A 20,144-nucleotide genomic window follows, 5' to 3' on the forward strand; every position below is an offset into this window, starting at 1 on the left:
CAATACCTTCCACAAGGAACTCCAGTTGATACATTTACGTGTAATAAAATGAATAAATCGAATGAAATCTGCGAAAATTGAACGTGAGGGCAACATTCTGTAGTATTTTTAACACGTTTTTATTAGCTTTATTTGTATCTGTTACATTTATGTACCTAATATATTACGGTATGTTTCTTTCAACATTATTTTCACGAAAATTTTGTTTGTTGGCTAAGCTGTTCAGTTTTTTGTATCATTTTTTAATGCAGTCTTGAATTGTTACTTATACTCTCGATTTTGAAGGATTTATTTTAACATTAACAGTAATCGTCACCCCCTCTAGATGTAGCTCTTTATATATACGTACTGGTATCGTATACAATATAAATTATGATAATACAAACAGTAGTTTCCCAATTGAAATTCGAACGGATCTTTTCTAGAGAAACGAGCACACATTTGGTCCCGCCTTCTCGCAGGTTATACTCGTAGTAGGTAATTGTAATAATAGTCTTTGAGAACTCCCGTGTTTTGCACTCCTCCCAATATTGTTTTGAGCTGAACTTTCAAATATCGACTAAATACTGTTAAATATACAAAGAAAACGTTTATTAATTTAAGCATTTTTAATAATATATTTTCAAGGTGCAAATATGTCACCCAGTTAATATTATGCTTATTTGTCTAAATCGTTATATTCGAATATCCAAAATGTAAAGTCATCCATCGTAGAAAAAAACAGAATGACACCTTAAATTTAATTATAAACAATCATTTTTATATTCTTTTGTTTCACGTACAAAAGGATTAAAAAATGATGCAATGTTTACTCAATTAAAATATATAAATTGAGAATATTATAGAGAAACCATTGTATTGCTTGTACAGGCCATTACGATGTCGTTCCTGCCAATAAGCATTCTCATTATATTAGTTGTTAATCTAGCAAAAGCAGTCTATTATGACTCATGGGAAGGTACGCCTCTAACAGACGAGCAAAGACAGGCCTATGAAAATGCTAATATTTTAAGGTGAGAATATCGATTATACCTTAGGTACACTAACTTAAACTAAATGAAATTTGAATAAAGTTAAATTTTGTGTTATATAACACTTTTTTGTTTTAATTCTAAAGCGAAATTAACTTTCCTTATCAACTTCTTTTTTTTTTTTTTTTCATTTCATCCTTAATTTTGTTTATATTCTTGAAGTATTAATTTCAAAACTACCTGTTTTCTAGCTTATAAGTAGCCTTTTGTCGCTATGTACCGTACATTTAATTTTAAATTTAAATATTTGAGTGACAGTGCATGATATTGAACGTTTTCTTAACTGTCAACTTTTAAGTGGCAAAATTGCCACTTAAAATTAAAGTTGACGAACGTTGACAAGTTGACGAAGATCCTTTGATCTTCGTCTATACAGCAAAATTACATGTATTAAGTTTAAAGCCACGTTTAATAAAGAAAACATCGCGATGAATTTAAGTATACTGTAAATCTTTTCACTGTTACTCATGCTTCTGATTTGTATTTCTTTCATTTTAGTTTTTTTTTTTTTTTTGCTTTGTATTTACTATTTAATGTTTTCATTTTCAAATAACATTATACTACCTAACTGCTACGTTCGATTTTATATAGGTATTCTATTTTGCTACTTTGATTTCCTTTTATTTTGTTATCTTTTTGCTTGTTTTGTCTCTATTATAGTTAAATTAATATTTCATAGACACCTTCCCAGTTGGTGGGTATTATTGATTTGTATAATTATATATTCATAATCGTATTGATATTTTGATTATATATATCTAATATATAAAATTCTCGTGTCACGGGATGCATGATTGAACTCCTCCGAAACGGCTCGACCGATTTTCGTGAATCTGAGCGTGCATATCGGTCAGGGTTGAGAATCAAACAACATCTATTTTTCATCCCTCTAAATGGTAAGGGTGGTCCACCCCTAACTTGATTTTTTTATTTTTTAGACAACATTTTTTGTTTTTATTTTTTTATGATACAGCATACAAAAATACATACAACCCTAAATTTTCACCCCTCTACGATCAACCCCAATTTTTTCATCCCGATTTTTTTTTTTTTTTAACTTTAATTTTTTTGGCAAGTTTTTATTTTTTATTTTGTCATGACTTAAAATAAAAAAAATGTATATATATATATTACTCTCAATTTTCACTCGTATACGATCAACCCCTATTTTTCCATCCCGATATATATTTTTTTATTCTATGCACAGATCCGCAATAAGGTTGCAAGATGGCAATCAAATATTATAATAATAATTGTAGTACGATAAATTCTTATTCTGAGTTTATAATTTCAAGTTCCTTTAATTATGATTTTTTTTAAAATTCGATTTGATCTCCCGCCCTCGCCGGTCGACTACTGATCAACTATCAATCGATCAGTTATCCCCGCCAGGTGTCACCACTCATCCAGCAAACATCACGTAGTAGGGATGAGGACGAAGCCGGTCTCCTGTCTTACTCACTATACATTTTTCAGCCATGTTTCTTTGGTTTTATTTGTGTATCAATAGTATGTTCAGTAGGTCTGAGAATCGGCTACTATCTATTTTTCATACCCCTAAGTGATAAGGGTTGTCCAACCTAAAAATTTTTTTTTTATACATTTTTTTGGTTATAATGAGGTATTATGTGGTTGAATGAGGTTTTTGAGAATTTTATATATTAGACTAGAATTTCCCTAGAAATCTTATTTAAGGCAGCACAATGTTTGCCGGGTCAGCTAGTATATATATATATATATACTTATATGCTTAACTCAACAGATACAAGTGAATCTGAAACTTTTTATTCAACAAACAGCGACGACAGCGATATTAGTGTGCCTTCTTTAGTAGAAACATTGTCTTCACGGTTCTCTGGCGTTCCTAGGAATTTTAATGTCGTTCATATCAATGCCCAGAGTATTCCGGCTCATTTCCTTGACATGCTTGCAAGTTTTGATTCTAAGAATATCCATGCTATACTTATGTCAGAATCTGGCTTAAGCCATGTCTTCCTTCAACATCTTATACCATTCCTGGTTTTCAACTTTTTAGGAAAGACCGTATTACTGGCAGCGGTGATGGCGTTGCCATTTATATCCGTTCATATTTTAATTGTGCAGTCGTTAATGGATCGGCAAAGCCTACACCGCCATGTGCGGGCGAGCATTTATTTCTTGAAATAGAACTTCAACACACGAAGATCTTACTTGGTGTTTATTATTGTCGTTCGTCAAGTATAGATTTTTTTACTTCTTTTGTAACTTTGCTAGAAAACATAATGCGTTCATATACTCATAGCATTATCATGGGTGACTTTAAGACATGCCTCCTTAAAAACAATTCTCGAACTACTTTATTTCGCTCGATGATCGAATCAGTAAATTTAACTATTCTATCGTTGAACACGACACATCATTTTACAAACTGTACTCCATCACTTCTTGATCTTATTTTCGTTTCTTCTCGTTACTACGTGGCTGACTATGGACAATGTTCAGCTGATGCTTTCTCATATCATGAGGGATCATGATATGAGAAAGCATCAGCTGAACGTCTTCATCGTCTAAGGAGGTCATACTTTGTATGAGACGAAGATTCCCATCTTCGTCTCATACAAAGTATGACCTCCTAAGACTAAGTCAAAAATTCTTCTGCTGTGCAGTTTTAACGGTATGAATCTTGAAAGACTTCGAGAAGATGCAGGCAGCATTGACTAGACTGCTTTGACGTGTTCTACCTCAATCAATGAGAAAGTTGATCAGTTCAATCCAAAATTAACTGATCTATATAACAAGCATGCACCATGTCGACCAGTGAGAATTAAAACATTTGCCAGCGCCGTGGCTTACTAATGAAATTAAAAGTCTCTTAACCAAGAAGGCGGCTGCTAAATTAAAATATCAGAAAAAACCTACCCTCGAACATAGCACAAATTATCATCGAATCCGCAATCAATGCAACAGGGTGTGTAGGGATGCACAACGCCAACATATCCATAGTGCTGCCGAAAATTTAATTTTTATTCAGCTAAAGTCTGGAAATTTCTTAGATCACTGGGGATTGGAAAATCACAACATAACACTCATTTATCACAGTCGAGTATTGATTTAATTAATCAACATTTCTGTGCGTCGTCGCATTTTGATGGGGCAAATAAATCAAAATCCTTAAATCATATTTCATCTCTTCCAGTCCCAAATTGCTCTCCATTTGTTTTTAATCACCTAACGGCTTGTGATGTTAAGCGGAGAATATTATCTATAACAATTATCCAATACAGTCGGAAGTGACTGTGTCGCCCGTAATATGATCCTTCCTGTCCTGGACCAAATCCTTCCCGTTATCTGTCATATCCTCAATCACTCATTATCTAGCGGCAACTTTCCAAAGGCTTGGAAAGAAGCACAAATTACAACACTGCCAAAAAAGCCGAATCCCATATCCTTTTCAGAATACCGTCCAATTTCCATTCTACCGTTTCTTTCAAAGGTTTTAGAGCGCTTGATTCACAACTAGCTCAGTGAGCTTCTTACAAGGAACCAGCTGTTAAGCCCTTACCAATCCGGCTTTCGTCCTGGTCATAGCACGGTCACAGCCCTGGTGACTATTACGGATGCCATCAGACTTGGCATGGAGAGTAGGAAACTGACGGTGTTGGCATTGCTGGATTTCAGTAATGCATTTGGTACCGTTGATTTCGACATACTTCTAGCCATCCTTAGCTCCATTAACATATCTCCGACCGTGGTTGGTTGGTTTCGAAGTTACCTGTCTGGTCGCCGACAGCGTATTCACTGTGAGAGCGTCTATTCTTCATGGTGTGAAACGCACGTAGGTGTACTGCAGGGTGGCGTTTTATCTCCTTTACTCTTTTCAATTTTTATAAATGCTATAATATTTCTATGCAACTTACTTCTTCTTACCACCTGTGCGCAGATGATCTACAGATCTATACTCAAACTTCTTTATCAGAACTGACCAACGCGATGAAGACGCTGAATAATGATTTATCAATATTATCCCGTTGGAGTAATTCGCATGGATTGAGGGTGAACGTGTCGAAGACACAGGTCATTGTTGTCGGTAGTTCAAGAATGTGCTCGAAAGTGAAATGGTCGCAGCTTCCTGCTATTTTATTCGATGGCGTACAAATTCCTATCAGTGATACTGTGTTACATTTAGGAACCTTAATTGATAAAAACCTTTCATGGAACGCACAGATAAAAGAGGTTAGCCGGAAGGTGTTTGCATCAGCTGGATCTTTGAGACGGTTACGAAATGTTCTTCCAACTGCCACTAAAACTGCGCTAGCACAATCTCTCCTTCTTCCAATTCTTGACTACGCCGATGCCAGTTGTACTGATTTAACTGAAACACAGCTTGATAAACTTGAGCGGCTACAAAATTTCTACATAAGATTCATATTTGGTTTACGGAAATATGATGATGTATCTGATTTTCGCACTAAACTCAAGTGGTTACCTATTCGCCTTCTCCGCAATATTCATGTCCTTTCATTAATATTGCACTCTCTTTAACCCCCATACCCATATCTCAAAGAACGTTTCGAGTTCCTAGGTGATACGCATAATTTTTCCCTGAGATCATCGGATAGCCTGAGACTAAAAATGCCGGCGCATTCATCATCATTCTTTGATAATTCATTCACCGTCCAGGCGGTTCGATTGTGGAATGCTCTGCCGGATGCAGTGAGAAGTGCTCCAACTTTAAACTGCTTTAAAAGAATGCTGAAGGAACACTACTTATCTGCTTAAGTTTATTTGTTTCCCGAGAGGGCTGGTGGTCGTGGCGCCGACGACCGCCGGTCCGGTGTCCCGAGGGGAAGGGTGATGGAAGAGATGTGCTCCGCACTAAACGCTTCACTTTCCCTCCTTTGCCTTTTCATGAGTTCTGTCTCATGCGAGGTTTGGATGCTGGTTGTTGAGCGACAGGAGGTTTTAGTCGGTTCAACTCCGACATGCCCCGCCCTCCATACCCAGTGGGGGCGGAAGTCCGGTGATTTCCTCCTGACAAAAAAAGGGCTGTTTGTTTTATTTCCATACTGTTGATTTATTATGTGTATGTAAGTATACTAGAGGTCCCGCAGTACTCGAAATTCGACTATAATTAATTGTAATTGTAAGTTTGTACACTATTGTATTTTATACGTATTGTATTTTATATGTATGATTGTATTTTATACTTCTATAATCACAAATTTCGCCAAGACTACACTATAACATTGTGCACTTCTTCTCAATATTCTCTATAAATGTGGAAAATTTCATACTCCTCCGTCCGCGCAATTTTCGTAAAAAGGGATACAAAGTTTTTGCTTCATATATTAATATATAGATTATTAGTATGTATTTTATGTAAGTATGTATATTGGTGATAATTCAGTTAGCTATATATTTCATATTATATGTAAACGGTATATCTGTTCTTGTATGTATATATTTTCTATAATAATGTATTGTCTTTAGTACGCCGCAACATACCTGCTATATTTTTATATTTTCCAGAATTTCTGTAAATTAAACGGTTGTCTGGAAGAGATCGTTTTTAGCGATAAGACCGCCTATTGTACAAATGTGTCTGCTTTTTGACTGTTTTTTGAATGTAAATCGTGTTTTGGTGTGCCATAAAGTGTCTTCTCTCTTTCTCTCTCTCTCTAAAAACTGTTTTTTTTTAAATAATTTCTAATTTTAAGAAAGCGACTGTCACAGCAAATCTCTGTGTATATAGCAACTCGCCCTAGATTCGTTTGGTTATCACGTTCAGGCAAACGTTCAGTTGTGTCCTTAGACTTTTTTTTAATTACAAAATATGCTTACAAAATATACCTTCAAATCGCGACAGAACAGCTGTTGGGCTAAAAGAGAGAGAGAGAAGGAGAGCGTATGCTTTATTATATTAAAAAAAATTAAATTGCGACATTAAATAAAAAAAAAGGACAATCGGCGGTTTTATCGCTAATAGGCTTATTACACTTGGCTGAATTCAGACGACTGAATTCAGTCGCTGCTGAATTCAGTCAAGTGTAATAGCATTAAGTAAGTTAGTCTACTGAATTCAGTAGCAAGGATGTTTTCTGACTGACTGAATCATTTAGAAGCCTAATTAGAAACGCATTTAGGAAGGTGTAATCGCATTTAGTTACTGAATAGTTTCATTCAGTCGTCCCATAGCTCTCCGTGTGTAAGAACGTTTTACTTTGTTTTTTGCTTCCGAATAAAAAGTATTAATTTCGGTCGCCTTTATTTAATGTGCCAGATATTTATAAATAGCCCGACATGTTTCAGGGATAGTTTTTGTCATCAGGGGTTGGGATATTGAAGAACTAAATTTTAAATCTTGATAAGAATTTCCTATTGCAAGTAATCTTAATGTTACAACCAATCTTTCTTTTGGACTTATACTATCGTAGGATTAGATATGTAATAGTTATATAATAGATATATAATGGACTGTCGTAGGATAGTATCCTGCTTTTGAATAAACAGTGTAACAAGGTTTAATATTAGGTCAAACGAGATCGAATCCATTTATAGATAACTTTTGAAGTCTACTGGTTCTAAATCACTCATAATGTTCATACAGTCAAAACCGTTTACTGCGACATCGTTTAGAACAACATGCCGGTTATAATAACCTAGAACCAAGGTCCCGGCTGAATGCTATATGACCGCCTTATTAAAAACATTGCTTTATACGACATTGCTACTAACGACATAGCTCATAAAACGACCACATTTAACTAATATTTCGGAGAATTAGATCTGTTGGAACGACCGGCTAAGCTGTATTGTAATCAATTTGAATAGGTATCCACATTTGTCTTCAATGGCTATTAAAATCAGGAAAGAAAACAATAGGATTTAGTTTAGTGTAGGGTCTTTTCTAATTCTTAGAAACAAAACACTTGCATGCAGTAGAGTCAAAGCCCGCTTCTTTATATCTCTTCAGTAAGTTTGTTACTTATCTATACACAAGACGCACCAAAATTTTGTGGAGTTATTCGTGAAACTTTCAAAATGTCGCAAAGAAAAAGAAAACAAATTAATATTGAAGAAAAATCGCGTATTGTATCTAAGCTAGAGAGCGAAATTTCAAACAAAGACTTAGCAAAGGAATATGGTGTATCACACTCGACAATTTCAACCATTTGGAAAGAGCGATGACGATACGTTAATTAAAATCCAACGTGAATTACAAAATACATATCTATGCACAACAGAAGTGTCCCAAACAGACCAAAATTACAGATTTTATGCTCACAGAAAAATAATATGCCTCGTACTTATGTGTAACTAGCGACCCGCCCTCGCTTCGCTTCGGAAACATTAAAACACACATGAAACCAAAAAAATTAAAAAAAGTAGCCTATGTTCATCAGGGACAATGTCGGCTTCTAATGGAAAAAGAATTTTTCAAATCGGTCCAGTACTTTCGGAGCCTATTCGAAACAAACAAACAAACAAATCTTTCCTCTTTATAATATTAGTATAGATAAACAAAATATACATAGTTGAATAAATATATTTTTCCAATCCTATCGATTTGTTTGTACTTGCACGATACACATTAAACATCACCGGTTGTTACGACTATCGGTTTTTACGACTGAATATGAGCAGTCCCTTCGATGTCGTTATAACAGATTTTGACTGTATTTGCTAACATTCCGCACAGCAATAAATATTTCTTCACCGATATTCTTGTTTTTTTTTTGAGAAATTTAAACAAAAAACAACGAAATAACAAAAATTTTGTTGTTGTCTAGACAATACTGGGGCCATCTTCTTACGTACACGACACGTCTTACTTCGTCGCGTTTAACCTGACAATTGATTCAGTAACTGAATTTAGAACAGTGTAATCAGAAGTTTCTAAAGGACAATGCCCAAAAGTGGGCCAACTTTATGTCAAAACTATTTGTACTTGAAAAACTATGCCCTGAATTCAGTCGACTAAATTCAGGCAAATGTAATAAGCCTTTAAGAGCAATCTCTAAGACCATCAAACACAAAACATTATTGTTTTCAAAATATGTTAAAAACTGAATTGTTAGAGGTTAAGTTTGTTTTTCAGTACATGTGCGAATAATATTCAGCCTTGTGACGAGACCGAATGGAGGCGTACAGACGGTAGCTGCAATAACCTTTATTATCCTACCCGGGGAGCATACCATACACCAACTTTCAGAATCCTGCCCGCCGATTTTCGTGAAGGTATAAATTTCGTATTCAATTCAATATTAAAAATTTTCAGGACTACTGATGTATTAAGAATGTAAACAACACTGAAAATTTTTCTTCCAGATTTTGAGCCCAGGCTGACCAGTTCAGGGAAGGAGTATCCTCTAGCCAGACATATCAAGAACAATCTATTGACAGTAGGATTGGCTACAGATGCAAAATTAACGCAGTTGTCTGCGTATTACATTGAGTTTATGGCCATTGATGTTGTCTCCGCACATGACATCTGTAAGATCCACATATCACTAAATTAAGAGTGGTGCAGCGATGGCGATTTATTGGTTGTATTGTGTAGAATAGTACCATACTGTCTCTTCTCGTAAATGTTATAAAAGGCGACTAATCATAACAACGGAGAATAAATAGGCTGCAGTCTATACTGCCACAGACTGGCATATCTGGATTTCGAATAGGTACCATCATCCTGCCTAGGTCTGCCACAAACTACCACTTGGGTGGACTCAGAGAGACCTTACACCAATACAAAAATTCATAAGTTATGATTTTAAGATTTTAGTAAACTCAAAATAAGTAATTGAAGTATTATCATGATAGATGTAATTTTTTTAACGTAAAAGTTTTTCTGTGAATACAATATTGAGTACGTATTTACCTCCTAGATGTAGTAGTGTCGAACATTGGCACAGTTGAATATTCGTCATAAGATTACGAAAACTTCGTAAATTATGTTTTCTACCTAGTTACACCCAGAATTAAAGTTTGATCAAATCTAATTGGTACAATATCTTTCTTACTCTTCAAGCCGGAATGCATTGAATCCAATTGCAGGTATTGCATGAATGCACCATTATGTTTCACACCGGAAGTGGTCAGGTTGATGGTACCTAAATGAGAGCTCTTACTTCAAGAACAATCATTCTAAATTTAACACGATAAAGAAATTTATTCCAAAATCGTAATAGCAGTAATTATCGTAAAGCCAATTTCAGTGAATTACATCGTGGATAGGCCTTACTGCTGTAAAGAAGAGGGAAAATCTGATCCTATGTGTGCTCCTAACTTCATACCAGAATTCGACCCGGTTCACCGATTTTCGGGGCACAAGTGCTTTAACATGACAATACCTATGACGTTCCAAAATCTGGGATGCATTGAGAATGGCACGACTCCTAGTCGAGTAAGTAAATATGTAACCGTCAAGGAAAACATCAGTTATCATTAGGTACTAGTCTACCATGGTTGCTAATAAAGAAAACATTATTCTAAAGGCGGAAGGGGTGACACTGGGCTTCCAAAAACTTTTTTTTTTCTCCACAATGTTTTAGTACATGATAATGTTATATTTGGAGCTTTGAACACGGAATTTAACACCAAACCGAATATAGCACGTAGATTTTAAATATTAAAATAAAAAAGTACGAAAAGTACTGTGCTATTTCAAAGGCGAAGCTCCACACGGATGTCCTCCTGGATTAGGAGGAAGAATCTCACACCCCCGATTACTCTCTATAGACAACTCATACCCTGGGCCAGGAAGGTCAAGTACTGGGGCGTCACCCTGGATGCATCGATGACATTCCGCCCGCATATAAAATCAGTCGGCGACCGTGCCGCGTTTATTCACGGCATACTCTACCCCGTGATCTGTAAGCGGAGTAAAATGTCCCTTCGGAACAAGGTGACACTTTACAAAACCTGCATAAGGCCCGTCATGACTTACGCGAGTGTGGTGTTCGCTCACGCGTCCCGCACGCATATAGACACCCTCCAATTCCTACAGTTCCGTTTTTGCAGGTTAGCTGTCGGAGCTCCGTGGTTCGTGAGGAACGTTGACCTACACGACGACCTGGGCCTCGAATCAATCCGGAAATACATAAATTCAGCGTCGGAACGGTACTTCGATAAGGCTATGCGTCATGTTAATCGCCTTATCGTTGCCGCCGCTGACTACTCCCTGAATCATGCAGGAGCTAGTCACCGTCGACGCCCTAGACACATCCTTACGGATCCATCAGATTCAATAATAACCTTTGCATTAGACGCCTTCAGCTCTTAGATACCTCGGTAACCGTACTCGTCGAACTCAACAAAGAGTTCGAGAGACGTGCAGCCTAATCCATGCATCAGCGCGCTGAGTTTCTCGCCGGATTTTCTCAGCGGGCTGCGATTCCGATCTGGTAGTAGATTAATTCCCGAAGCAGTTGCTCTAGAGTTGTTAGGTCTCCTTCGAAGGCGCTCCGGCAGCTGTTAGCAAATCCTACCCCTCCTGGCTGAGCCTTTGCTCGTCCACCTGTCCTGGTGAAACTGAAAGGCCTCCGGGCCACCACCAATCCTTCACTCATAAAAAAAAGGATGGGGATCCGGCGATTTTCTCCTGTGGAAAAAAAAACGTAACATATAACAGCGTTTAATATTTAATTATTTACTTCATTTAATTTCATTTATTCACTAGACTATGTAATTTTAGTTACATAGGTATTTTTTATTTCAGATCGATTTCACTACGACATTCTTTGATTTATCTAATATTTACGAGTTTTCTGCTGGTTCTTTAAATCAAGTTAGGTCTTATGAAGGTGGACAGTTGAAATACGAAGTGGTTAATGGCAGACAGTTCCCTAGCGACGCCAGCGATAATACCACTTGTTTTATCAAGCAAGCTATTAGTACAGGGTGCAGTAGAAATGGTAATGAATTTTTGATTCTTCATTTAATGGCTTGAATAAGAAAGATAATATATTTTATTTTATTCTTCAGTACCAAATGGAGTATTGGGCAGTAATCTGTTTACAACATGGTTCTGGCGCTTCCATAACTATGTGGCTCAACAACTAGCAAATCTCAATCCTAGCTGGGATGACGAACGACTCTTTTATACTGCGAGAGATATTGTTGTCGCTTTTCATCTGCAAATGTTCTATTACGAATTTCTGCCCGAAATTTTGGGTAAGTTCTATTAAATTTATACAAACTTTTTTTATTTACTCACTTTCAGATTTTTTACTTGTTTTATTAGGTTATAGATTTATGTCTGTTTGTATGTAACTCAATCTTTAAACGTCATTATCACCGCTTCAAAACGCCCGATTAACTAGAAATGTTGTCCAACTATTATTGACCAATGACAACACAATAGTTTTATCACTTAGCTCTCATATCTTGACCAGCATCAACAGGATAAAAAAAGATCTATAAATATTAATAGGAAGAAGATAATAGGAAGAAATGAATAGGAAGTCTCTATAGGGGGGAAATACACGAATACACATTTCGATTTTTATAAATACAGATTAAAGATGATTCCGTGATATGAATTTTTCAATTGATAATAATACTACTAATATAGTATAAGGCAATTAGCCCTATACAGGGTGTCACACAAAGGGTATATCAAGCTGAAAACTGTAGGTGATGTTGTATGAGATTAATCGATACGACGAAAACATAAGTTCTTAAGTGAATAGTTTCGGAATAAAAAGCACTTAAACATAACGAACAAACTATTCTTCTGCCAACCCTTGAATTATGTTTTTGAATGAAGGTAACCGTAATATGATTCGCAGTAAAAAATAAGGACTGCCAGATATCAAAAGTTTTGAATTTGTATCGGAAGTGGAAGCAAATTATGAACACTTGTCGTACGAATTAAATCCGCACACTGCATACGTTTTTCCTTTGAGGGATTTCGCCGTCGCCGCTAGTCGTTGTTTGTATTTAGGGTTGTCATCGTGAACAGCTGATAAAATATATTTTTTTTGTAAGAATTTACTAATTACGACTAAGATTTTTTTAAACATCATAAAGTGATATACGTTATTGTTACTATTGCCACGTTTCGGCTTGATTTACTCTTGGTGAGACATCCCGTATAAAGAACAATAATTGTAAATCAAATTTAATTTGTAGGTAAAGATAACATGATTGAAGATGAAATAATATTAGGTAACTCAACGGGCTTCAGGGACATATACGATGAAACGGTTGTACCTCAAATTGCTCTAGAATACGCATACGCGAGCAGGTGGTTTCATACAATACAATACGGCGCTCAAAAGTAAGCTTTAATAACTACAAAATATATTCGAAACAAAAAATAACGAATAATAGTTTTTGCACCCTTTAGTGCAAATATCTTATACTAAAAAATATTATCATATACCTTTGTATATGATTAGAAATCAAGTAGTTGCAGTAACGTCAAAGTCAACGGCTTCGAAGGAGCGTGGGAGATATATAAAACATATAATTATATTGTGTTTATCTTCTAAAATCAATAATATTCTGTTTGGTTCAATTTTTTTTAAATAAATTGAATATTTACTAAAAATTAACTAGTTAATTAATAATTAATATATCTTAATATATATAATGTGTCACGTTATTTGTCCGCGATGGACACCTATACTACTGAACCGATATTAACTATTTTTTAAATATGTGTTTTGTTCCAACTTAGGCCATAGGATGGTTTTTATTTCGAATAATGGTCGCCATATTTATTAATTAGCAATAAAATGATTTCTTATGTTGATTATTGTTATTAACAATTTTATATATAACTAGCAGACCCGGCCACACGTTGCTGTGACTAAGGTTTTTGTTTCTAAATAACACGTTCCCGGCTATGCTAATACCAAAAATTAACAAAGTAAGAACAATTGGATTTCACTGTATTGCGTTTACTACGAAATAAATTTCACTTATACTTTAGCCTCAGCAACACGTGGTGTTTATGCCATTAAATTGTAGCTTATGTGAAACGTTGGTATTCTTAACACAGCACCATCTATGAGATATTAATGTCAGACAGTATTACAATTGTCTGTAAAAACTGTTTTAAGGCGCCATCTGTTTTAGACTTATGAATCCTACAATTAATGACAATAATTAACAAAAGAAATTATTTTATTGTTAGTTAATAAACATTACGACCATTATTGGAAATAAAAACCATTCTATGGCCTAAGTTGGAACAAATAACATACTTAAAAAAAAAGTTAAAATCGGTTCAGTAGTTTAGATGTCCATCGCGGACAAACAACGTGACATGTAATTTATATATATTAAGATATATTTTAAGTATAACTTGATAAAGCAGTAAAAATTAGTTAACAAACATGTAATTGTGATTTTTACTCTTGTCTTTTTGTTTTGGTCAGTGCTTAGAAAATTTAGACCTGCTCTAGTTTTAGTTCTACTCATTTTATTTGATACAATTTAATATTGTTTTTTGTGTGGTGATGTGAGAGCACGTACACACCTATTTGATAAAAAAGCAAGCTTTGTGATTCTTGCAGATTCTTCTTAGTAGTGAATCTGTGTCTCGTATTGGTGATAAAATTACCGAGATTGGATTTCCCATTAAATTTAGTTTGTTGTTGGCATAAAAGTTTCAGCCATCAATAAAAAATATTGTGTAATTACAAATACAATTAAATTTTCTATACTAATATTATAAAGAGGAAAAATTTGTTTGTTTGTTTGTTTCGAATAGGCTCCGAAACTACTGGACCGATTTGAAAAATTCTTTTTCCATTAGAAGCCGACATTGTCCCTGATGAACATAGGCTACTTTTTTAAAAATTTTTAAATTTTTTTTTTTTGTTTCATTTGTGTTTTAATGTTTCCGAAGCGAAGCGAGGGCGGGTCGCTAGTAAGAAATAAATTTCGAATATCTTTTCATTTCAGACTTTTTGATAAAAACTTTAATTTCATTAAAGAGGTACCGATGGTGAACTTCTCTCTGAGCGTCCAGTCTTTAGCTATAGGTGACATAATGTCGACCGTAACACGAGGATCGTATTATCAAGCCACTGGCAAAGCTGATTCCACCGTAGATCCTGATGTTAGTATCGTAATGAGTTATTCAAGTCGTCGTAGCCTAAATAATAAGACGTCCGGTGCATTCGTGTCAAGTGATGCAACTGTACCGGTGTTAAAATTTTAACTTGCGTTATTACTAGTGGTGGGATGTATTGGGAGCTTGTGCGGGTAGGTATTACAACCCTGTCTATTTCGGTCGTGAAGCAGTAATGCGTTTCCATTTGAAGGATGATGCAGTTGTTGTACTGTAAAAACTGAGGGCTTAGAACTTATGTTTCAAGGTGGATGGCGGCGTTTACGTTGTTGATGTTTAAGGGCTCTGGTACCCACTTAATACACGGAGGGCCGTGAGCTCGTCCACCCACCTAAGCCATAAAGAGTGCTCTGAGAAATTTTTCGAGATGATCCCATTATCTCGTTTTTTCCATCACACGGCCTCCACTTGAGTAGAGTTCATCCCATCCATATTACCTGGAGCCACTGCGTTCATTCACAGTGCATTTCCAGAGATCTTTTTACCACCTACCATCCAGCTTTGGAATGAGCTCCCCTCCATGATGTTTTCCGAGCGCTATGACATGTCCTTCCTTCAAACGAAGCTTGTGGAAAGTACTTATCTAAATCTAAAAAGCCTAATGAAATTATCGTTAATTCTTTCATGGAAATATTAAAATTTGTTTACAGATATCAGATATCGGCTTAGGACCCGTGCAAGAAATTTTCGATATACCGACAACAGATTTAGCTAAGGGCAGATATTTTGGACTACCTTCTTACACAAAATACAGAGACTTCTGCTCGGGCTATTCAAAAAAACATGTTGATTTCGACGATTTAACGGACCACATTAGTGATGAGGTAAGAAAGTACTATGAGTTTTTTAGTTGAATAGGTGAGCAATCGCTATCGCGACTAATATACTCCAATATTAATGCTGGTTACGCTATGTTAGAGATCTAATGCCTAGTTCTAATTTTAGTTCCAAGGGTAAGCAAGCTATACACAGTACAGCAACACGGACTTTGATTCCCTGCCTATTTCTGCCATGAAGCAGTATTGCGTTTCGGTTTGAAGGATGGGGCAGCCGTTGTAAGGACCTCTTGGGAGTCCACACGGGTAGGTACCACCACCCCGCCTATTTCCGCCGTGAAGTAGTAATGCGTTTCGGTTCGAAGGGTGGGGCCGTTGTAACTATACTGTGACCTTAGAACTAATATCTCGAGGTGGGTGGCGCTTATACGTTGTAGATGTCTATGGGTTCCAATAACTACTTAACACCAGGTGGGCTGTGAGCTCGTCCAACCATCGAATCAATATTTTTTTTTAAAAAAAACAGCAACTTAATAATTAATTATTGATTGAAAAATGGCTGGTTCCATTATTTTAAAAAAACTAGAAGGAGATTTCAGCACATAATAATTTTAAGGCTTTGCAGTTTTTAACTACATTATTAGAGTTTGCATAGATACCGGTGAATTAATAAATTGCTTGAACAATTAACAGTGTTCGTAGAGAAATTAGAACATTTTTTAAACTCCTGTTAGAACTATCCAAGCAGAATATGTCAAAATCAAGTAGCTTTTCGTGAGACAGTAACACGTATTAGTATAGTAATATCTGAAAATGGATGACATCACATGTTTTAATTTCGTAACATTTTTGATGTGTAATATTTTATCATATAAATTTCAATGAATGTGAATAAAAGTAGCATATGCATGCTTTCAGTAATTTAGAGATGTATTAATTCATTTCCTTGGCCTATTGTATTTCAATGACACATGAAAAATAATTCATATTTATTGTAAATGCTTAACCAGAAAATACGACAGCTCAAACAAGTTTATGAGACGGCCGAAGACATAGAACTTATGGCAGGTATTTGGGTAGAGAACGTGATAGAAGGAGCTCAAGTTCCACCAACTGTACACTGTTTGTTATCAAACCAACTTAAAAGAAGTATTATCATTGACAGACATTGGTATGAAAGGCCTAATCGCCCACATGCCTTTAATTATGGTGAGTTTCCTTTTCTTTTCTTTTGGGGTGAGTGCCACATGTCTTCATTATTCACTATCTTATCATGTTGTATAAGCATCGTCATATCAGCATGAATTTTATTATTTTTTTTCGATCCTAAAAATACTCATCACACTTTCTTTAGATAGGTATAATATTTAAAAAGGGGATTTTGAACGTAGATTACAACAAGTAGCTATAAAGGTATTTAGAAATATATTTAACATAAAAATAATTGCAGAACAACTTCAAGAAATTAGGAAAGCTTCTTTAGCGCTTCTGCTATGCTATGTGGGAGATGACGTTGAAAAAATCCAACCCAAGGCTTTCACTATCGTTGGAAAAGGGTAAGACATTTTCTGTTCTTTTTTTGTTTTTAGATGCACAATCGAACTCATGCCCATATCCAAACCAGGCGACGGGATAAAGTCGCCGCCGCGCCGTCGCTTGATATATGCCTTGTCGGATCCACCGGATTCACTCTTGCTGCTTTTAAGCTTTTTAAGTCACTGTTCTCGTCAAATTCGTCGATCACGGCGTTTCGAGTTCGACGAGTGAACTAACGCATAGACATAGCCCATTGAGTTTCTTGCAGGATTTTCTGAGTGGGTCGAGATTCCAATCCGGTGGTAGATTCTGCGAAGCACTGCACTTGCTAGGGTCAGTGCTTACAAATTCTCTCAGGTTGAGCCCGAGAGCTCACCTACCTGTGCATGCGTAGCGAATAGGTAGAAAAAAAAGATTTGACCGTGAACGAGTTCCGTGGTTAGCGGACCGCACCGACATCAGAGTGAAAGCCATCACACAAACCAAAGTTTTGTGGTAGAGAAATGGTCAGGTTGGTTGTAACCTATCCGGGCTGGCTTTCGATACTCACTGTTAAATTGGACATAAAAATAAATTTCGAGAAATACGATAAAGGTTGAAGGTAGTTCAGGAGAGGTCGCTACTACCTTAAGCGAGATAAGGGAATACAGGCAGATTGACAAATAGTTGCTGAACAAAATACACAACAGTTTCTTTATTGTTATCTTTACATCAATTGATATTTATTAGGTTAAAAGTTACCGCTATTCTGTATATTTTACATCATCATCATCTTTTCGGCCCACTGAAAGCCCATAGACACGACAATGTGAACGGAAAGAAACACTATAGGACATCAAGTCAAAACCGTTTTTGCTTTGCACAACGGATCCCATTTTATTTCTGCCTTCGAATTGCGGCAGGCTTCGCAGTAGGTAATGAAAAAAGGCATGAAATTGGTAACCAGCCCGTGATGACAATACCAAGGAAGCTAGGTATAAAAATTTGATAAAGTGTTGATGGAAAAATAAAATCAATTTTGCGGACGATCAACCTCTAAGACTTTCTCTCTTGAACCATTTATCCTTATTCGGAGAGTGACTAGTTGAAAGCGGTGGTCGTCACAAGATCTCACGATGCTAATTCCCTATCTACTGCTAAGAGAACGAACTGAATTTCGTTAATTTATACGTCATTTTGTGGTTTCAGGAACAATTTGGTCAGCTGTGATGAAATTCCGGCTATAGACTTTACACACTGGAAAGAAGAATCGTAAACTTAAAATATCTTTTAATGTAAATGGCGGACAGCGAGTTCATGACTTAACTCATTTTATGTAGTAATTTTGAAACGACTACGTGAATGCGTGTGGAAATATGAGGTCTAAGACTGCACCATCTAATATAAAATTAATGTTACCATTATACTATCAGTTTGATTTTATACGATTCATTTACGGAAAATAAAGCGTGGTTAATTCATTAGTAGTTATCAATTCATTTATTGGTGATAATGGGCACTGGTAATCAAATCTGGTCGGTCATGGGATCGTCGTCTGCCTATACATATAATAAACATTTTTGACTTTCTTTCCATTCAAAAATCAAGACTATTGATGTTAAATAATATAAATTTGAATAAATAAAAAAATTAAAAATGATGAATGCTTTGTAATAACAGCAACAATTCAATTGTATTGAGAAAGAGTCAGAGTGCCTCATGATTAGGCGTCAGCTTAATCTGTATACTCATCATGGCGTTAAGAAGAATTAAGCAACAGCACGACACACAAGGCACATTTGTTTCAACCTCCAGTATTCGTTCCAATTTCAGTTGACGGCGATGCAGGGAGGCTCGTTGTTGCCTTGTAGCTGTCTTATGTTATGTAATAAATCATGTTCATTCCCTCGTAACTTAAAATAAAAAATACAGAATGATTAAAAGAAAGAAATGTTGAATTTGATGGTTTTATGAAACATACTTGTATATATCAATAAATATTTGAATACACTATGTTTTTCTTTTTCTACCTATTCTAGTAACCTTGAGGGGTTATTCTAGATTCGCCGAATTAGTAGGTGAGCTCACGGGGCTTAAACCTGATGACGTTGCTAACACTAACCTTAGCAAGAGCAGTGCTTCGCAGAATCTACCACTGGATCGGAATCGTAACCCACTGAGAAGATTCGGCGAGAAACTCAGTGAGCTGTGTCTGTGGGTTAGTTTACTCGCCGAGCCCTTCGTCGCAAGCGACAGTCCGCCAAGAACGATGACCGGAACTATGATTCCTTGTAATCTTTGTATATATGATATAGTTAATAGCTGTAGATAAAATGAGTTGTAAATCCAAATTATTCTGTTTTAGTTAATTTTTTTAGATTCGGAATTGAAGCCCACTATTTTAAATTAGGTTGAACGAAATCAAATGAATCCCAGTGAATTACATTTTTTTTTGGCTTTTACCATAAAAGTTCTTGTTACAATGGACATTTTGTAATTATTATACATAATAAGGTCAAAAATAAAGGTGTCGTAAATACTTGGCCTGTACATACTTTGAAATAAGTTTCATGCGATGTATCACAATAAAGAAGTTCCCGCTTCTTAGAATGTAATTTATGACCTCCACAGTTTGCGGTTTTATACTTATAAATCACCTGCTTCTTGTTTCAGAGCCGTTTCGGAATATTATTCAACACTTGCGTTATACGGATTTTCCTGTGGGGATTATGTAAATTGAGATAAAAGGGTTAGTATTTG

General features: G+C 35.8%; 1 protein-coding gene across 1 annotated transcript; it reads left to right on the forward strand.

Moving 5' to 3' along the window:
* The first annotated feature begins 845 nt into the window (after positions 1-845).
* On the forward strand, positions 846-19,391 carry LOC114240786 (peroxidase-like). Its single transcript, XM_028171468.2, has 12 exons — positions 846-1,013; positions 9,109-9,248; positions 9,339-9,503; positions 10,226-10,413; positions 11,728-11,923; positions 11,994-12,182; positions 13,143-13,290; positions 14,925-15,081; positions 15,744-15,917; positions 16,880-17,078; positions 17,320-17,425; positions 18,594-19,391. Exons 1-12 carry the CDS (start codon positions 880-882, stop codon positions 18,658-18,660), a joined length of 1,863 nt encoding a protein of 620 aa, XP_028027269.2. The 5' UTR covers positions 846-879; the 3' UTR covers positions 18,661-19,391.
* Positions 19,392-20,144: the final 753 nt, after the last annotated feature.

The sequence above is a fragment of the Bombyx mandarina genome, chromosome 22 (assembly GCF_030267445.1).
Source record: "Bombyx mandarina strain Sakado chromosome 22, ASM3026744v2".
Lineage (NCBI taxonomy): Eukaryota > Metazoa > Arthropoda > Insecta > Lepidoptera > Bombycidae > Bombyx > Bombyx mandarina.